Source organism: Prionailurus bengalensis, chromosome X (assembly GCF_016509475.1).
Source record: "Prionailurus bengalensis isolate Pbe53 chromosome X, Fcat_Pben_1.1_paternal_pri, whole genome shotgun sequence".
Lineage (NCBI taxonomy): Eukaryota > Metazoa > Chordata > Mammalia > Carnivora > Felidae > Prionailurus > Prionailurus bengalensis.
Genome location: NC_057361.1, coordinates 46,491,469 through 46,512,399, shown reverse-complemented (window position 1 = coordinate 46,512,399; position 20,931 = coordinate 46,491,469). Strand labels below are relative to the sequence as shown.

At 47.9% G+C, this 20,931-nt stretch overlaps 1 protein-coding gene across 7 annotated transcripts in view; it reads left to right on the top strand.

The window, feature by feature from the left end:
* The window catches only part of IQSEC2 (IQ motif and Sec7 domain ArfGEF 2), a 78,364-nt gene that overhangs the window by 21,697 nt on the left and 35,736 nt on the right, over window positions 1–20,931 (top strand). For 2 of the 7 annotated variants that reach the window (XM_043571337.1, XM_043571332.1), the window contains exons 2-3: window positions 2,908–2,937; window positions 15,460–15,555. In XM_043571337.1, the coding sequence (XP_043427272.1) occupies window positions 2,908–2,937; window positions 15,460–15,555 (126 nt within the window). Of the gene's footprint in view, window positions 1–2,907; window positions 2,938–13,410; window positions 13,540–15,459; window positions 15,556–20,931 lie in introns of those variants that run through there. The other 5 variants (XM_043571338.1, XM_043571335.1, XM_043571333.1 and 2 more) reach the window with 4 other exon arrangements.

The window sequence follows — 20,931 nt, the reverse complement described above, 5'->3', positions numbered from 1 at the left end:
AAATTTTAAAAAAGAAAGAAAAATCCTTGGTCATATTACATGCCCAAGCTTTTGGTTCAGAAAATATGGTCACTATACTCATAGGCTTCAATAAGTTACTGTTTATGAGGATCGCTCCTGAGGATAGGAATTGGCATGGCTAAACCTTTTGAGAACCCCGGGGTCCCAAGTGACCTTTCATTAGGAGAGGGCTATGGGAGTAGCAGGAGAAATTGATCTCTTCTCCTGACATGGATTGATAAAGGGAGGCCTGGTACCCTGCGTCTTTGCCTCTCTATCTAGACAGCTGAACCCAGTTGATAAAAAAGAGAAACTTTGGCATTCTGAAGAAACTAAATATTTTAGGGCCCGAAGATTGTTTGGAACTCAGCCAACATAGCCCCGTTGTTTATAAATGAGGAACCAAGGTCCAGACAGCAGTGACTTATCCAAGTCTGTGCCACCTCCCCCAAAATGGTGGCTCAGCTTCATGGAGTAAGAGGTAGACTGACCATTAGGCAGGGCATTTGCCCTCAGAGAGGTGTAGGAAAGCACAGCACTAATGATCATTGGTATCTACACATAGTTAATCATACACTAAATGCATAAAGGGCTGTAAACCTCTGAGGTGGGATGCCCCCCCTACATTTAGGGTCCCATGATGCCATATACCCTCAAACTAGTAAGAATCAGCCCACAGTGAGGAGAACTGGTTAATTCATTCCTCATCATGGCTTAGAGATCTTTTGCTCCCCTCAGCTGCCATCTTAAGGACTGTAACACCTCATATAGGCCTGCTTTTGGAGCAGAGATAGGTATCTAATAACCTCTCAGAAGAAAGAGCCCTAGAGAGGAAGGGTCTGTCTTGACATTAGGGAAGTCGGATAAGGGAACTCACCTTAACAGTACATATGTGCCCAGCACTGAGCTACCGATACAGTGGCATGTGATGGTAAGAGCACGAGCTTTGGGGTTCATGCCAAGCTCCCCTACTTACATGATGTGTGGCCAATCATTTCAACTTCTCTGAGTCCTCGTTTGATCATCTTAAAGTTGGATGAGTAGTTCCCCCTTTGCAGGATCAAAGTAGATAATGTAGGGAAAGAGTCTGACACTGTGCCTGGTACATATAGGTGCTCAGTGCTGACGGAGGTGATTATATATGTTGCTTGTGCTCAAAAGTAGATTGGGGCAGGAGGCCAGTCCGTGAGTTCCTGGAGGGTTCATATTTCCAGGTCTGGGTCTGGTATATGGTAGATTGAATCCATGTGTACTGGGGCTTGGGGGTGGGATGGGGCAGCAAGAAGACCAGCCTGTCTGGAGCAGAGGGTTAGTGTTAGGGAGAGAGGCTGAGGGGCTTGGCCTCAATTCTGTTGGCAGTTGGGGAGTCATTGAAGTCAGACCCCTCTGACCTGGTACCTGTGAATAATTGGGCCAGGCCTCAGAAGCAATCGTGTTGCTGCACAGTGAGATGGAAAGTTTTAATAAACATGAAAAGGTGCTCTGTGGCCCTGGTCATCTGTCCCTTTACAGGACTGTGAGGCCAAAGGTGAGTACCACTGTCCTTGGCTGAACATGTACCATGTGCCAGGCAGACGCTGTGCAAGTCTTACCTGACAAGAGGAGGGATTCTCCCTCCACACACACACCCCATTTTACAAGTGAAAAAGCTGAGGCTGGGCATAGGGGAGTGCCTTTCCCAGAATTACGTGGCTAATAAGTAGCAGAACTGGGAGCACAGTATTCACCCAGTCAGAGCTTCAACACCCTGATGCTTGCCTGCCCCACCTCGCTGTGAGTGCTCCATTCACTCTTCTAACAAATACTCCCTTCTGAGGTCCACCTCCCCTCCCTGTGCATCCATCTCTTGCTTTGCACTCAGCATAGATGATGCTCCCCTCACTGAGGACAGAGCCTGTGATGTGTTATCTCTGTCTTCTCTGTGGAAAAGGCACGGAAGGGATGGGGGGCACATAAAGGAGGAAGAAGACAAAAGAGATAGGAAAGCCTGCTTCTACACTCTCCCACTTCTTCCAAGTTCCCTGGTCCTTCTTCCTCCCCTTCCCCACCCCTAAGGCACCAGCTTCACTGTCTCAATCCTCCCCCCACCCCACCCCCCCACACCCCTCTGAGGAGGAGCTGCCAGAGGGATGTGGTTCAGATTTCACTCATTCCCTTGGGTTCCTTCAAAGCTGTCCTCCACTCCATTCTCTTCTCTCGCAGTTCCTTCACCTCTGAGGGGGCCTCACAATGGAGAAGGCAGGGCCCATGTAGTAGAACGGAGCCCAGCAGCTGACTCACTTACCCTCTCAGCCTCATTCTGTTCATCTAGAAAATAAGCAGGTTGGACCAGGCAATTGGTGAAGCCTTTGCTATGTTGTTTATAATACCTGGTATTTGTCTGCTGGGTTCCAAAGGGCTTAATCATCCCAACAGCCCTGCCAGGATTGGCGTTGTGTTCCAAGTGGGGAGACTGAGGCTCAGATCCTGAGAAGGGGGGTGGCTTGCCTGGGTCACAGGGCTGGTAGATGGCAGAGCCAATATCTGAAGTGAGGTCTCTCTGGCTTTAAAGCTTGGGCTTTGCCTTGGCCCAAGCTGCAGGCTGCCTCTCAGCCACTCTGATTTGGGCCTTACCTTTCACTGTGACCCACTGGGACCCACATGGTTGGCTCCTGGCACCTCCCTGACCTCACCCCCTACCGTTCCTCCCTTTGCTCAGTGCACTCCAGCCATGCTGTCCTCCTCACTGTCCCAACAAATGGCTAGGCCCTTCGCCATCTTCCAGCCTTCTCACTGGTTCTTCTCTGGATGAGATACCCTACCCCTCATTTTCATAACATGTATTAGGCCACCAGGTCATTGCATAGGGCACAGGGAGAAGAACAGAGAAGAATGCTGACTTTTTTTTTTTTTCTGTTTCCCTTTCAGATCTGATGGTGAGAATTCCAGGACAGTCAGGTCAGTACCCCCTTTCTCTAGTAGCAGTTGGGAGATGGGGCAGGGACTGGGGTGGGGCCCTCTGATTTCTAACTTGGGGATCCATGGGCAGGGGTGGGGGCCAACCCCAGGGGTTTTGTCCCGTTGGTATCAGGGACGGGTATGGAGCAGACTGGGAGGGCTGGGTGAGTGTGGCAGGCATGGGAAAGGGGTTGAAAATTGTTCCTCAGTCTTTCTGACCCTAGCTACTCTGGGCTGAGCTGGGCTGAACCCCAGAGGGATTCATGGTTGCTACCCAGATGGGAAAGCTGACTTGCAGAGAGGTCGGCTCTGGACCTGGGACCTTCTCCACCTTTTCCTTCCAGGAGAAGAGGGTATGAGAGAAGTGGGGCTTCTGTGTCTAGTGTTGGTGCTCTACCCCAAACTGCACTAGCCCTGAGTACTGGGATCTGGGTGGACTTTTAATGTGACACAGTCTACACATTAGAAACATACATCATGGTGCCAAGTGCACATTTTTTTTACATGCTTGGTAAAAAGGATTTACAAGCTTCAGTAAGTTTTCAGGGTGTGATCAGTTGGCTGCTTGTGGGGGCAGGAGTAAAATGGGGGTAAAGAAAAGGGCTATTTATGAATTTCCCAGGCCTTAACCCATCAGAAGCTTCATGAAGACACAAGTGTGAAGGATAGGGGGTCTGGGTCTACATGGGAATGGTGGGGGGACTCAGGATAAGGCTCGCTCAGGCTCAGCATCTAGGCCAGGGGTGATCTCTGAGATGAGATGGGCCCAGGCAACAAAGGGATGGGATGGGTATACTCAGTCCCAGCCAGGATTGTAACTAGCATATACAGTGCCTTCGTGAAGAGTAGAATCCACTGAGTTGATCAGTTGGAGGAAAGTTCCCTTTCTACTGGTCTACTGTGGCCCCTCACTGGGGTTCCTGGCTTAGTGAACAGAGCACAGGATACCATTTCAGTCCGCTACTTGTGGCCTCTTGGCTGTGAACCCTTGTACGGGGCACAGCTTGCCCAACCATATGTGGCAACCCAGGTCCTGCCATTCAGGCAGTAGATATGGGAGGGAGGCAGAGGATCCCAGCATACAGATGGAAGTGTGTAATGGGACACACCGTGTCCTGGCATCCCAAGCAGGGGCTATGGGATGAGCACACTGATGAGGGCCAAGGTCGGGACTGTGGGGTGGGAGCACACTTGTGTCAACAGGAAAGCAGGGGAATGTGACAGATGCAGTCAGGCCCAGTGTGCAGGCAAGGAGTACATGACAAGATGCAGTTAGTCCCAGGATGCAGCCAAGGAGGGTGGCATGGGCACAGCCTGTCCTAGCATTTAGGAAGGCACTAGTCTAGCAAAGGACCTGGGTCCCACTGTTCCACTGTGGGTTTGGAGAAAAGCAACCTGGCATGGCTCCAAGCACAGTCATAGGCCTCCACACTGATATCCCTGCTACTTGTTGAAGAATCCTATTAAAGGCATCTCTAGCTCTCAGCTCTCCCAGCAGGGGAGTTCCTGGGACCTATAGCTCAGGGTATTTACTAATGATCATAATCATAAGTCATGATGACATGTATTGGGCCTTTACAACTTATAGAAGTCATCAGGGACTTTCTTTCATATGATCCTCCTAGTGACACTGTAGGTGGAACCCAGGCTGGCCTTATCATCACTGTTTTAGAGCTGAAGAAACTGAAGCTTGGGCTGGTTATGGGTTTTGCCTACAGCCACACAACTCATAGATGGCTGGGCCAGGATTCAAACCCAGGTCTGTCTGGCACCAAGCCCGGAGCCCTGCCCACGCTGTCACTGTGGGAGCTCTTGACAGCCTTGCAGATAATAATAATCATCCTCATCATCATCCTAATATTAGTAATAATAGCAGTTATCATTTGCTCCTTGCATATTAAGAACTCTGAACATGATCTTATTTAATGTTCATAACAGCCCTATTAGATGTAGATTGGGATCCCTGATTTACAGATGAGGAAAATGAGGTTCCCCAGAGGGTCAGTGCCTTGCCCAAGGAAAGAAAAGCAATAGGTCAGGGTAGCATCACTCTGACTCATACCCTGTGCTGTCTGGTTCCAAAGCCAGCATTTGTTTTATGGAGACTTGCTTCCCGACATCCATCCTGTGTCCACAGCCTAAGAGGCTACAGCAGCCTCGAGGACTCAGCAGTTGGGAAGCAAGGGTCACACTTGGGCTGTGGAAGGGTCTTAAAACATAGCACTTGTGGGGAAGATCTTGCAAACCTGATTGGTAGACCCTTGAACTTGGAACCAGGGCTGTGTGAGGATGCTCACAGGACCACATGTAAATTCTTGAGCTGGCTTCGGCTAGGGGTCTAGGGAGAGCTTCCTGGAGAAGGCAGAATCTGATCTGGGCTGTGGAGGACTGACATGCAGGCTTTGCAGTGGAGGGTGGGGGCACATCCCTGGGAATGTAGCCAATATGCATCAGAAGTGAGGATGGGACTCCAGGGGGGCGCAGTTGGCTGGGCAAAAACAGATCCGGGCAGGAAAAGAGCTAATGTTAAAGTTCAGAACACGGACTGATACCTTCTGTCATCAGTGGGAGCCAGGGAAGGCTAGAGGGGAGAGGCTGAGCTCTGCAACATACCAAGGGCAGCAAGTAGATCCAGGTAAAGGGCTCCATTTATGGCAGGTCACTTTCTAGTTATGTGCTTTTGGACAAATCTGTTCATCCCTTGGAGCCCCAGTGTCTTTATCTAATAAGCACTGTGTGTGCATAAAAGAGAGAGGCTGGGGTGGGGGAGAAGAAACACCAAGGAGAGGAGCGAGGCCTTGGCAGTTGTGGAAGCAGGGTAGGTAGATTGAAAACCACGGAGGCCTGAGGGCTTCTAAGTATGGGGTGGCAGAGGAAGTGTGGAGTCTAATTAGAGCTGAACAGCTGGTGTTGCGCGAGGGCTGTGGGCACAGGAAGGTGTCCGGACTTCCTGTAGGTTTGTGAGAAGTTGTTAAGCCTACAGGCACTTTAAACCAAGGCCCTTGGAGGGCGATGGCTCAAGTTCACAAAGCCAGCTCTTAGCAGAGCCTGTTTCCTAGCCGGTGTGCTCTCTGCAAAGTCACTGAACTTCTCTGATCCTTGGTTTCCTGGCCGGTGAAATCAGGATGAGGATTCTGACTTGTCCAGGTCAGATGAAAGAAATTAAAGTAAAACAATGTTCAGCATAAAATAGTGCTCAATATGTTGTAGTGCCCTCCACCCTCCTCTACGCCCAATCCACTGTCTCTTACTGGATGGTCAAGCTTGAGAGATGTGGAGAAATGTGGGGAGAGGCAGGAGGGGCCAATACCTCCCAGGGGTCCCAGATTTGGAGGCGGTGCCACAGTAGGGAAGGTCGGGCTGAAACTGGGGGGCCTTGGGGACAGGGCTGGGGTTGCCAGGCACACAAGGAGGAGAGCCGAAGAGGTGGCCTGTTGCTAGGGAAGGAGGGAGGAGGTGGGGGAGCCACTGACACCCACAGAGCCAGGGATGTCCCCATGGCAACGGGAGCCCGCTGCATTTGGGAGGAGAAGTGGGAGGAGGAGCCACGGTTGGCTCTGTTCCCAGAGGAGGCCTCCCACTCTGGGTCTCAGTGCCCCCATCTGCCAAACGGGAGTTTGGATTAGGTAATCTCTAAAATGCTTCCTTGTTTTGACCTCCTGGCAATCTGGGGTGGCTGAGACTGCAGGGATCTTCCAAGGCTCCCCCATCCACAAGTCGAAGACTCCACCAGTCCCTGGAGGCAACCCAGCTGTGTTGGAGTCTTCCCTTCCCAGGCTGAGTCCTGTTCAGCATAGCCTGGTTGCCCGCCCTGCCCCGGCCCTCTGTTCTCACCACTTCCTGTGCCTGAAAACCTTGTCACTTAGTGTCTGCTGAAAGCTTTCTGGCTCTGGGAGCCCAACTCCAGTCCTCCTCACTCTGAGAAGCCTTCCCTGGCTGCCCTAGTCCACCCTGCCTACTTTCTCCCTCCTGGGATGCTCTGACCCCAGAGTTGCTCCTCCTGCTGCCCTTAGTATTCACTGCTGCCATTTATCTGGCAGCTTCTAAGATCTGGGCTCCACACAAGATGCTTGACAGGCTCAAATCTTTGCAGTCCATCTGTGGTATCATATCGCAGACCCCCATTTTACATATGAGGCAGTTCTCTGTGAGGTTCCCCAGGTACCATGTGGTGGAGCCAAGCTTGGAACTTGGCTCTGTGTTATTGCCAGTACCCTGGGCCTGAGGTGGGGTGTTAACAGCAGGAGCACTTACTGAGTGTTAGCTAAAGCTGTTATATGCCAGGCACCATGCTGGGCACTTTACCTATATTCTCTCATTTAATGTCCATAATGATGCTAGAGGGTGTATATTCTTGTCATTTTGCTGATGAGGAAACTAATCTTAGGGAGCTGAAGGCATTTATCCCGTAGTAGAACTAGGATAGGAATTCAGACCATCAGAGGTGCAGTCACCACAGTATACTGGGGTCAACTCAGTTGTATTCCAGAAGCACGTAGAGCATTCCCTATGTACCATACCTGTGTTGGGTGGTCTGTTGGGGGTGGGGAGACAGAAGCGGGGTACAGACACAGATATGCCAGCTCCAGCAAGCCCAAATGAGAGTGTGCTGAAGAGGAGAGGCCAGTTGTAAGGACAAGAGTCTGGAGGGGGTACAGCTGGAATAACAGTGAGATAGAAGAGGATGGTGTGGGGGAGTTGGGTAATTTTCCCAAAGAAGGTGCCATTCCAGGAAGATCCTGAGGGACAAAAAGGGGTAAGAGGGTCTTCCCTCCCCTTCCAGTTTGTGTTCCTCTGCCTCCGCCTGGCCTAGCCCCAGGAAGTGGGTGACCCCTAAGCTGGCTGCGTGCCTGGTTGGAACCAAAATAAACTTGCCTTCTCTCTCTTCCCCTCCCCTTGCCTCTGTCCCCTCTGTCCTGGCTTTAATTAGCAGCCCCGGGGATGAGTCACTTGGCAGCTGGGGAGGGAGGCTGCACAGAGCCCAGTCAAGCCCCGACTCCTGCCCTGAGCTTTGTGGGCAAGCGCCACTGTGTTCATGCGCCTGTGTGTGCTCCTGCGTGGCCCCTGCTTCTGTGTCCGTGCGGGCGTGAGGAATGCAGAGGTGCTGGCATGTGTCCATGTGTGTCTGGGTATCTGCATAAAAGCATATCCAGCCATTGCTGCCTTTGTTTCTGCGTGCCACTGAATGTCAGTGTGTGTGAGTATGTGGCTATAGTGTGCATCTGTGGAAGCAAGTGTCAGGAAATGAGGGAGCATTTGAATAAGCAAACACAAACACTTTATGATTGCACCCACCCCTCCCTACATAATGTTCTTTATGTGGTCTTGCTTATGCAAACCCTCCACTTATATCCCCAATTTTCCCTTGTCTGAGTCTGGGTACATTTTGTTGCAGGGAACAGAAACCCACTCAAACTCACTCCAGAATGTAAAAGGTGGGGGGTGGACTATTGTGAAGCTACATCTCACCGAATCTGAGAAATTAAGTGTGCGTGTGTGTGTGTGTGTGTGTGTGTGTGTGTGTGTGTGTATATATATATATATATATATAGTCAGGCCTCACACCAACTGGAAGCAGGACCAAGAAATCGAGGACCAAGATTACTTGCCCTAGCTCCCTCTCCCTCCTTCTCTCTCTCTGCATCTCCCAGGCCCATGTCTCATCTCTCTGTGTATCTCATGGCTTGCTTGGTCTCTGTCATCTCTTTGTCACTGACTCACCTCTCTGGACTAGCTTCATCTGCGTTTGTTTATACGATCTGATGTGGCTGCCAACCTGGAAGCTTAAGGGTCCGTTCCATATGACAGTGTTTCTGTCCAGCCTATGGGAACAGGCGGCAGCAAGGGGCTGTAGGTGGGAGTCAGTTCTCTTAGAAGTGGGTGAGGGTAGAGAGGTCAAATACATCTCCAGCTAGCAGTTATTGTGGGTCCACACATGAGGTCAGAGCCTCGGGGGGCGGTCTGCTCAGAAGCCCATGGTTGTTAAATTGCCTGTCCATTAAGGTTTTGGTTCCTTTTCTAATGCAAGTTGACCTTTGCTCACTGTGCTTTCAAGTTCCATGCACTTGCATTAAAACACCCTCATTTTATCTAAATAATTCCCCCCTTTTTATGCCAGAACAGCTTTTAAGTGCACAGTGAATATTACCATTGCTACCAGTGTGTGGTGATTTTCATAGCATCAGAACAACTAACATAATGCTACTCATGGTACAGCTACTACTGAGTTCTTGGTTGCTTCGGGAATTTTCACATTTTATTAGTGCAGGGACTGAATTTATAGTTATCTGCAGTATATAATTATAAGTGCACATTATCAATATTATCAGCTTGACGCTTGGGCTTACTTTTCCATTAATACAAACCCCTGCAGTTTTTACATTAATTACAGAGAGAATTAATGACCTCTTAGACAAGTTTTCACCTATGAGTAAAGAGTTCGGAACCAGCTGTGCCCATAATGACTGTTCTCCAGATGCAGGGGCAATGCCCACGGCTTTGACTTTGGCCTTTGCCTCGCATCCTCTGGCTGAGACTTAGGGGCTGCCCACCGCCTCCTTGGGGGCCTCCTGTTTCTGGCTTGCATATAGAAGGTGCTGTTATTTTTAATATTTTTAATAGGAATGATAGTTTCCTTATTATCATTAAAGCCATCTTCTATGTGTAAACGGTAAATATGAGGTTGGAGAGATTATCCCAGGTTCAAGGCAGAGTCTCCTTCAACTTCTCCCCTCCCCCCCTTTTTTACTATTCCAAATATTAATAATTGCTTTGATCTGCAAAATGTCTGCTGTGTATTGGGTACTGTTAGGGAGCATTTGGCACACATTCTCTTTAAGCCTCCTGGCCACTCTGCCAAGTAGAGATGATTGTGGGCACTTTACAGCTGGGGAAACTGAAACCTGTAGAGGTAAAGTGACTTCCCAGAGTCATCCATCCATCCACCCACCTATCCAACCACCCATCCACCCACCCACCCATCCATTCACCCATCTATCCACTCATTCACTCAAGGATGATTTCTTGAGTACCTACAATGTGCCAGGCACTGTGCTAAATTAGATTCAGCTGATATACTGATGAATCATAGAAGTCTGCTCTGAGGAAACTCACTGTCCAGGAGGGAAAGAGATGAGGAAATAGACAATTACAGGGGAAGTATAGGGCGGGAGCATCTCAGAAGTATACTGTACCCAGCCTGAGGGGCTGGAAGGCCTCTCTAAGCTGATACCTAGGCTGAGACTTGGAGGATGAGTACAAGCTGGCCAGGTGAGGACTGGGGGTGGGGTGAGGTGAAGCTGAGAGGAGAGAGTTGCAGGCAGAGCAGGAAATGTATGCTGGAACTGTGGGAGGCGTGTTTGGCACCTGTGTTTGTAAAGAATTAAAGCTGTTTCTGCAGAGGAATGGGACTGTCATAAGCCATGGGCTGGGAAGGGCGCAGAAGGTAAATTGGGAGGCTGTAACTGGGACCCCAGTCAGTTAGGCCCAGAGCTGAGGAGCTGCAGGACCCAGGAGCACAGTTTCCTTGCTTCCAGGTGCACCTGGTCCTGGTACCCACTGTGGGTCAGCCTGGGCAGCATCAGGCCAGGATTCTAGTGACCACAGTGCCCTCTAGTGTCCACCAGCCCATCTTGCAGCCTCCACCTCAGTGTGGATTGTCTACTACCACCACCATGTGCTGACCTGTGTGTCTGGGTGCCCTGTGCTGGATTCTGGGGACACTGGGATAAATAAGGCAGCACCCCTGTCCCCACAGAGCTCCTGGCCCAGAGGGAGAATCAGCTTGTGGACAGACAAGGCTGAGACAAGTGCAGGGTGGGAAGGAAACAGGGAAGGGGCCAGGGCCTGTTCCAGGGGGCACAACCTGTAAGCTGACTTGTGAGGAACTAGGGGGAGCTAGTGAGGTGGGGAGGTGGCAGTGGGGGTGGGTGGTGGGAATGGATTTTTGAGCAGAGGCAAAGATGAGGCTGGGACAGCAGTGTGGCAGAGAATGTAAGCACTCCTGTCTGGGTGGAGCACTGGTTGAGGATCAGGGGCAGGGGAAGGCTGAGTCTAGCTGAGAGGGGGGGGTAGGAGTCAGCTCAGAGAAGGTTCTAGGAGGCCTGCCACTAGCTCATGGTGGGCGCTTAGCAAATGGAATCATATAAGGAGCTTCCCTGCTCTTTTGGGATCATAAACCCATGTGAGGATCTGATGAAAGCTACACTTTCCCCCCAAACATGCTGTTACTCATTAATATTTTCCATACAACTTCAGGGGCTTTGAGGCACTTCCCCTCCCCCAGTGCCTGTACATGAACCACAGGCTGCCAAACTGCTCTTTGTATAAATACCAAAACTTTATCGTGGCCTCCGAGGCTCTGTGTGATTAGAACCCTGCCTACATCTCCAGTCTCACCTCTCTCCCCTTTGCTTTTTCCACTCAGCTGCATTGGCCTTCTTGCAGTTCCTGGAAATATCACCTCAGATCGTTTGCCCAAATTATTTCCTTTGCCTGGAACACTCTCTCCTGCTGCCTCCTCTTTTTGCCCAGCTTAATTCCATTAGCTGTTGAATGTCTGTCTCCTCTCACTTGGATATGAGCTCCATGAGATCAGGACATTGACTACCCTGAGCCCCTGCTGTATCAGGCCCCTGGCCCAGTGCCGGGTCCACAGGATCTGTTGAATAAGTGAATGAAGGCCTCTGGTGCCCTGTGGCTGGGTCAAGCTGCTCACCATTAATTCCTTCTTCCTTTCAGCCCCTGGTGGGTCATCACATGAATCTACCCAACAGTCTCAGATATGTCTGAATTCCAGGAGTGGCCCAGAGATATTTTCCTAGAATCTTCCCCATCCCTGAAACAAATAGGCTTCCCGTGGGTCTCCCCTGTCTTCTTGGGAGACGTGTCAGACTCCTTTAGGCTCAAGCTGACTCTACACCATAGATGCGCATTCGTTTCACTGAATCATCACAAGAACCCATGAGGTAGAAATTGCCACTTGTCTTTTAGAGATAAGGTAACTGAGCCTCAGAAGCGTTATCCAGCTGGAAAGTGGTAGAGCTGGGACTTGTACTTGCTCTACCAGGCACCCAGGTGTGGGATCTTGGCCTTAACACAGGAGAAGGAGCTTGCCCAAGGGCCACAACGTCAGCCTTATGGCCAGGACTAGAATTTCTGTCTCTCAACTCCTACCAGGCCAAGAGGAAGGTCTGGGCCAGAGGTGCAGCCATTAGGGCAGTAACTGCAAATGGGCACAGAGCACAGCGGCTGCAGGAGCTAGGAGAGTTGCTCAAGGAGAGAGAAAAAAGCAGGGGTCAAGGCCAGAGCTCTGGGGACCAGGGTCTTTAGAGGGTAGGAAGAGGGAGAAGAGACCACAAAGGGCCTGCAGATGCCAACTTTGCCGTGGTCCAGAGGGCCTATCTCTCTCAACGGCTTTGGCTTTCTTGAGAGGAACCAGCTGCCCCAGCAGGGAGGCAGGAAGGCAGGAAGGCTGGCCTGTTGCCTGTCAGTTCCTATTCCTTCTAGATCATTGCCCCCCGGCCCCTCTCAGGGCCGCCTTCTGCTCAGAACAGCCAGGGGCCTGGGCTCTGGGGCTGTGAAAGGACAAGAGCACTCTGAGCTGGATCTGTGGGACTCTTCAGGAATCCCCCATCCTTCCAACCCTCCAAATTCTCTCCTTTCTCCAGCCTCATCCAAAGGAAGGAGAGAGAGAGAGAGATTCCTGTGATGAGTAGGTGGGGAGTCAGGGCATCTGGATTCTAGTCTGACTGGCTGTGTGAACATTAGCAAGACTCTTCCCCTCTCTAGGCCTCAATTTCCCCATCTGTAAAGTCAGGCAGGGCAGTTTCCTTGGAAGAAGAGCCTCTTGATGGAGAATGGTGTTTCTTCTGATTTTTGCTTTTCTCTTCAGGGAGCATTTCTCGTAGCCAGTCCTGGGAAGCATACACAGGAGAATGCAAGCTTATTGCAGTAGTCAAGCATATTGGCCAGGGTCTTGCCTTGATTTCCCTAAATGGGTGATTTGAATATTACTTGATCTGCAGCATCCAGGCACAACAACAAAACATGGTCTCTAATTGTGCAGAAGATGAGAATGTGAAAAGCTTCTGTGGAAAAGTTTCTGTACTCACAAGCCAGCAATATGGCCGAGGGGACCGATCCAGATCTGGGGAATGGTCAAACCAGGTCTCGATCTTGGGGTTCTGCCACTTTGTAGCTGTAGTACCGGTACTGAATTACTTAATGTCTCTCCATCTGAGTTTTCTTGTCCGGAGAATAGGGCTAGTGACACACACTTGACAGGGTTCTTGGGGGAGATTCCAGCAGAGATGCACATGGGGAGCCTAGCCTGGGGTTTGGCCCAGAGGAGTCACTGTGAGTTCTCAAAACTGCTTCCCCTTACTTGGAGTTCCCAGCCCTCCTGAGGGAGCAGGGGAAGGAGCAAAGTTTCCAGTTGCAGTCTGGCCAACAGCCCAGCTGGCCTGGCCCCGCCTCCTTGGTTCCTCCTTCTAGGGAAGGGCTGGGAGGAGGGGGTGGTGACACAGTGGAGGCACCGCCCGACCAGGGGGCCTGCCCTCGGGACAGGTCCAGACCCATGGAGCCCTCCGGGAGGAGTAGCAGGTAGGAACCTAGCCCCCCCACCCCCGACCCTGCAGCCTGACCCCCTCCTTCCCTGCCCCGGCCTGGACTTGGTCCTTGGGCTGCTGATTCAGCAGCCTCCTGGCTTCCTGGTTCCTGGCTCCCCTCTTGGACTCTTGGAGGCCTTTGGCTTGGGGAGGGAGCTAGCGAGAGAGAGGGTGAGCGCATGGGCATCGGGTGCCCCCCACACTGTGAGGACCCTGGAGCCCTGAGCAACACAGTCCATGGCCTATGAGGGGTGTAACTAGTGGCTGCTTTGGCATGCTAGCCTGGCTCAGCACTGCAGGGTTCCCCCATAGCCGCTGAGATTCTCTGATACTAACATTCCAGCAGCCTAAGGGTCTCTGTGTCTCAGATTTAATGAGATAATGAGTCAAGGACTGGGGTTGGTGACTGGCACATAGATGGCACTTGAGAGACAGTCATTCTGATGATGATGCTTATTCTAGAGTCTCTGACAAGAACAGGCTCAGATTCCAAGATTCTCTATAAGGATCTAAGATTTGGGCATCCTCAGAATCACAAGTGAGATGCTGGGCAGCTGGCCTGGCCTGCAGCCACATCTCCTGGCCTTTACTTGGGCTTTGGAATGGCCAGGCCATGACCACAATCTGCCTTCAGGGGCATGTCGGGGAGAGGGGCTGGCTGACCTGGAAGGGCCAGTTCCACTCCCAGCACCTGCCCTGCTCAGGGTAGACCAGGCCCTCAGCCTCACTACCCTACTGTCCCTCTTCCCCCAGGCCCATTCTCTGGACTTTAATCATGGGAAGCAGGAGGTACAGGGGCCTTTGGACCCTGTGCTAGGGGTGGGGGTACAGCGCTGGGGGGGTGGAGTGTGGGTCGTGTCCTGGGCTAGGGGCACAGCACTGGCCTTGGAAGCAAAGACTCCTACTGGGAACCACCCTGTCCTCTGGCTCACTGGGCTCCACCCACCCACTCAGCCCCAGTCCCATCCGTCACTTAGGCCACTGAGACCTTGGCAGCTCTCCTCCCGCCCTCGCCTCTCCTCTCCTTTGCTCTGGCGCTCTCTGCCTCTCCCTGTCCTCTCTCTGTGTCTTTTGTCTCACCATTCCTCTGTCTTCCTCTTTCTCTTTCTCCTTTTCTGTCTTACCCTTTCAGTGTCTCTTTCAGTTTCTCTCTGTCCCTCTCCCTCTCCTCCTACAGTGTTTCCTCCACCCACCTGGCCTGGGTTCTTCCCCTTCTTTGGATCCAGAGTCTCCTCTCCCTCCATGCCTTCCTCCCTTCTTGTAAGGGGTCTTCTATAAGGGGGAGCCCCCCATATATCTTTTCCCTTTCTCTTTCATCCCCTCTCCCCTTCCCTCTTTCCTACCTGTGTGGCGTCTGGTGTGAGGAGGGCTCCCTTCCCCCTTCCCTGCTGTGGTGTCCCAGTGTCTCCGTGGCTTAGGTCCCCACGGAGTCACCTGGAACACAGGAGGCCCAGACTGGCTCTTTTGTCTCTGCTGCCCCCTGTTGTCGTTGTGTTCTGTTTGTGGTTCGAGTGCCGTCCTCTCTTTCTTGACTTTGTGTTTTTTTTTTCTTTTTTCTTCCTTCCTTCCTTCCTTCCTTCCTTCCTTCCTTCCTTCCTTCCTTCCCCTCTTTCCCTCCCTCCTTCCTCTCTTTCCCTCCTTCCTTCCTCCCTTCCTTCCTTCCTCCCTTCCTCCCTTCCCTCTCTCCCTTCTCTCCCTTCTTCCCTGCCTCCCCACCTCCCACCCCTCCTCTTCATTCCCAATCCTCCACCACCCATTCTTCCCAGTCTTCCCTTTCCCCATCTCACTTCCTCATCCCTACTCCCCACCCGGCCTCTCCCTTCCCTCCCTGTCTCTTTCTCTGTCTCTCTGTCTCTGTCTCTCTCTCTCTCTCTCTCTCTCTCTCTCTCTCTCTCTGTCTCTTGCTGTCTCTCAGGTCCACAGCGTCTCATACTCTACACCAGTATTGCTGTCCTACTCAGGTCCTTGACTCCATGAAGCTTACCCCCTCAGGCAGGCTGGCAGAGAGCAGGTAAGAGCTAGACCCATCCTTCCCCTCATCCTTCACCCTTCCAGACAAATTTGCAATAGCATTGCCAGACCCTCTCCCCCATCTCCCTCTAGCCCCCCTGAGTGATTGTGGAATGAATGTCTGAGCATGTGAGAAGAGTGACTGGGAGACCAGGTAGGAGACCAAAGAGGAGATTCAGATTCTGTTTGTAGTTTATGCTTCCTTAAAAATCCTTCCGCAGATACACGTCCCCATTCCCAAAGGCGGGAATGGTTGGTTCTACAATATGTAATATTTGAGCTGTTTTGAAGGATGAGTAAGAGTTTGCCAGTTGGATAGGATGGAGAAGGATGTTTAGGCAGAGGGAACAATCACCCACACCTTTGAGAACATTATTTCCAAGTTAATGAGAAATCACATTTTACATTTTCTAATTATAAGGCAATAAAATGAAATATAGCAACAGCAAAAAAAAAAAAGACCCATTTGAAAGTTTAAAAAAACACTTGTGTGAAAGAGGAAATAAGAATGGAATTTATAGACTATTTAAGATAAATATCAATTATAGACTATTTAGAATAAATGTCAATGGGAATACTGTATATCAAAGCCTATGGGATGTGACCATGGGGGTTCCCAGAAGAAAATGTAGAGTCTTAAATGTTTTTATTAGGGAACACAACAGTTTAAATTAAACAAATTATCCCAGTCAAAAATTTAGAAAAATAACAACCAAATGAAAGCAGAATAAAGTAATTACTATAGATAAAACCAGAAATTAATGAAATAGAAAACAAAAGATTTGATAAACTAAGAGGTGGTTTTTGAAAAGACCAGCAAACTAGACAGACTATTCTCTGGCAGATATGACTGAGTAAAAAGCAAGAAGAAACATAAATAAAATAAGGTATGATGAAGGGGATTTAACCACAGATTTTGAAGAGATGAAAAAAGTCATAAAAGATGCTCTGTATAATTTTATACCAATACATGTGAAAATATAGGTGAAATGGGTGGTTTTCTAGGAGAATATAAATTACCAAAATGACTTAAGGAGTGACAGAAAACTTGAATAGAATAGAACAATATAGAAGAAGTTAAAAATATGGTCAAAGTTTTCTCCTCAGAAATGGTACCAGGACCCAACTGGTATTACGGAAGTGGTGGTATGATGGAAGTTTTATTGAATCTGGAAAGATCAGATAATGGAAAAAGATGGGCAGCTCCACTTCATTCCAGAAAACTAGTATAACTGGATAGGTTTAGAGAAGGAGAGAGAGAGAGAACGAACTATAGCCCAATCTCACATTTCAATAGTCATACATTTTTTAAATAAAAGATTATCAAACTGAATCCATCATTGTATTGAAAGAAGAACATATCGTGACAAATGAAAGTTTGTCCCAGCAGTGCAGGGATTGTTAAACATTAGGGAAGCTGTTATTTTAATGGATTACATTAATAGATTAAAGTAAAAAGAATGTATAACTATCTCCATAAATGCTGAAAAAATAATCTGATAGAATTATGTATCTGTTCTTGGTTTTAAAACTCTTAGTAAGTGTCCTAGTTATTTCTTACTTGTATTGGTATGATTTGTTACACAGCCATAGATAACTAGTACAGTAAGCTGTCAGTGAAAACATCCTTATTTTGATAAATAATTTTTTATCAGAAACCAAAGATAATCACCAAATTTAATAGTGAACTAGTAGGTAAATTCCTATTAACCTCAGGAACAAAATAAGTATGACTGCTATCACTGTCACTAACCAACATTTTTTCCTAGAAGTTTTTTTTAAATTTAATTTTTTTATACTAGAGAGAGAAAGTGAGTGAGCACGAGCAGGGCAGGGGCAGAGAGAGAGGGAGAGAAAGAGAATCCCAAGCAGGCCCAGCGCTATCAGCGCTGAGCCTAATGTGGGGTTTGAACTCATGAACCCTGAGATCATGATCTGAGCCGAAACCAAGAGTCAGACGCTTAACCCACTGAGCCACCCAGGCGCCCCATCAACATTTTTTTCTAAAACTTTTAACCAGTAGGATTAAAAACAGAAATAAGTGGTATAAATATTAGAAAGAAAGAGTCAGAATTAGCACTATTTGGAGATGATATGGTTGTCTACTTAGATAATCAAAGAGAATAAAAGGGAAAATTATTAGAACTAATAAGAAAATTCAGTGAGATGGCTAGATACAAGATAAATATATACCCCAACCATTAGCTTCTCTGAATAGCAACAATAACTAATTAGAAGACATAATAGAAATAGATTCCATTCACAATAGTAAGACAAAATGATAAAATTACTAGGAATTGACAAGAAACATGAAATACTTCTCCATAGAAAACTAGAAAATTTCATCAAAGGCTGTAAGAAGACTTGAATAGTCAACGATCCTATCCTGTTCCTGGATGCGAAGATTGAATATAGTAAAAATGACAGTTTTTTCCTCAATCTGATCAAAAGTTTCAATGCATTTCTCACTAAAATTTCAGTGGTATTTTCTTTGGGAATTGGGCAATTGGATTTTAAAGCTCATTTAGAAGAGTAAATGCCCATGAATTACTAAGAAAATTTTGAAAAAGAAGAACAATGAGGGGGAACTTATACAAAATTACCATAAAGCTGCAGAAATTACAATCTTATATCATCACAGAAATAGAGAATTACATACAGGGAACAAAATAGAGAGTTTAGAAACAAAACCAAATATTCATATGGGAATATAATTTATGATTAAAAAACACATTTCAAATTAGTAGGGAGTCAGTAAATGGGATGGGACTATTGGCTACCATTTGGGAAAAAACTAAGTTAAACCTCTGTCTCACATAAAATCAAATACAAAGGATAAAACTGCAAAAGTATCAGAAGACAATACAGAATATTTTTATCATAGTAGGATGGAGAAGCTTTTCTGAGCATGACTTAAGAACCCAGAAGCCATAAAGTAAAGAACAATAATTTTGACTACATTAAAGTTGAGAACTTCTGTGTAGAGAAAGAGACTATACACAAAGTTAAAACATAACAGCCTAGGGGCGCCTGGGTGGCGCAGTCGGTTAAGCGTCCGACTTCAGCCAGGTCACGATCTCGCGGTCCGTGGGTTCGGGCCCCGCGTCGGGCTCTGGGCTGATGGCTCAGAGCCTGGAGCCTGTTTCCGATTCTGTGTCTCCCTCTCTCTCTGCCCCTCCCCCGTTCATGCTCTGTCTCTCTCTGTCCCAAAAATAAATAAACGTTGAAAAAAAAATTTAAAAAAAAAAACATAACAGCCTAGGAAAAAGGATTTGGTACATAAACATCAGGCAAAGGTTAAGATCTCTGTTTATATATAAATCATCTCCTGGAAATCAATAAGAAAAAGATGTATACCATCTTTTAGAATAGAGAAATTACATGATTTGGCAATTCAGAGAATAGATATCCATTAGCTGATGAATGAGAAAATAACTAAAACAAGAACAAAGTACCAATTTTAAAGTGCCAAAATTTAAAAGATCGAGGAAACAGAAACACTGTTTCCAGTGAGGAAACAGAATCTCTCATGTTCCATGATTGGAGTGCAAATTGGTACCATTTTTTATGGCACCAATTTGTCAGTTGCCCCCCCCGCCACCCCCAATCTTAAATGTGGGTATACTTCCAACCTGAGAACCACGTCTTGAAGGTAGATTTCTCTAAGGCTTTACTACTAGATGGTCCTCCAACCAGAGGTCTTTTCTAAAGCATTCAATCCCAACTTTGAGCATAAACCATACTGTGCGACTCTTTATCACATGCCCTTTTAGGATAGCATTCTCAACCAACTCTTTCTTTTTTTTTAATGAAATTTATTGTCAAATTGGTTTCCATACAACACCCAGTGCTCATCCCAACAGGGGTCCTCCTCAATACCCATCACCCACCCACCCCTCCCTCCCACCCCCCATAAACCCTCAGTTTGTTCTCAGGTTTTTTTTTCAATGTTTATCTATTTTTGGGACAGAGAGAGACAGAGCATGAACGGGGGAGGGGCAGAGAGAGAGGGAGACACAGAATCGGAAACAGGCTCCAGGCTCTGAGCCATCAGCCCAGAGCCCGACGCGGGGCTCGAACTCATGCACCGCGAGTTTGTGACCTGGCTGAAGGCAGACGCTTAACCGACTGCGCCACCCAGGCGCCCCAAGTTTGTTCTCAGTTTTTAGGAGTCTCTTATGTTTTGGCTCCTTCCCTCTCTAACCATTTTTTTTCCTTCCCCTCCCCCATGGTCTTCTGTTAAGTTTCTCAGGATCCACATAGGAGTGAAAAACATATGGAATCTGTCCTTCTCTGTATTACTTATTTCACTTAGCATAACACTCTCCAGTTCCATCCATGTTGCTACAAAAGGCCATATTTCATTCTTTCTCATTGCCACGTAGTATTCCATTGTGTATATAAGCCACAATTTCTTTATCCATTTGTCAGTTGATGGACATTTAGGCTCTTTCCATAATTTAGCTATTCTCAACCAACTCTTAATGAAAAGGTTGTATGATGTATGCTTCTCAAAATAAAGGCTGGATTATGTGAGTAGGACTAATCTTTATTTTTAGCCAGTCTATAAAGATGTTAAAGCAACAGAAATAAGTTTTATCTACATTTTAAACAAAATGTGCATTCCTTTGGCCCACCAATTCAACTTTTAGGAACCTATTCTTCAAAACTGCTTCCAGACATCCACAAAGATGTTCATTGCAGCATTGTTTATTATAGCAAAACATTAAAACAACCTACATGGCCGTCGACAAGAGAACAGCTTTTCTTTCATGATTCACCCATCCTATTGTATTCACCCATACTCTTACAGATCAAAAGAAAAAGATACATCTCTATATACTGGCATGAAAGTATCTCCAAGACTTATCGCTATAAGAAAAAAAACAAGTTGGAGCGCCTGGGTGGCTCAGTCAGTTAAGTGTCTGACTTAGGCTCAGGTCATGATCTCACGGTTTGTGAGTTTGAGCCCCACGTCGGGCTCTGTGTTGACAGCTCAGAGCCTGGAGCCTGCTTTGGATTCTGTGTCTCCCTCTCTCTCTGCCCTCCACCAATCAGGCTCTGTCTCTCTCTCTCTCTCAAAAATAAATAAACATTTAAAAAAAAAAGAAAAAAGCAAGTTGCAGAACATGGTTTGTAGTATTATCCCATTCTTGTAAGGAAAAGAAAATCTGCATAACAACAATGAAAACATGTTATACACATTCTGTCATAATTTCAAAATTACTGGTCTTTATCCTCGGTCCCATTTATTTGCTTTTACTAACATTTCCTTCTCTATATATACCATTTCCCTACATCCAGCTGTTCAGATCTGGCTTTCCTTTTCATAACTAGCTCAAATACCACCTTATTCATTCAGCAAGATTTGTCCTGC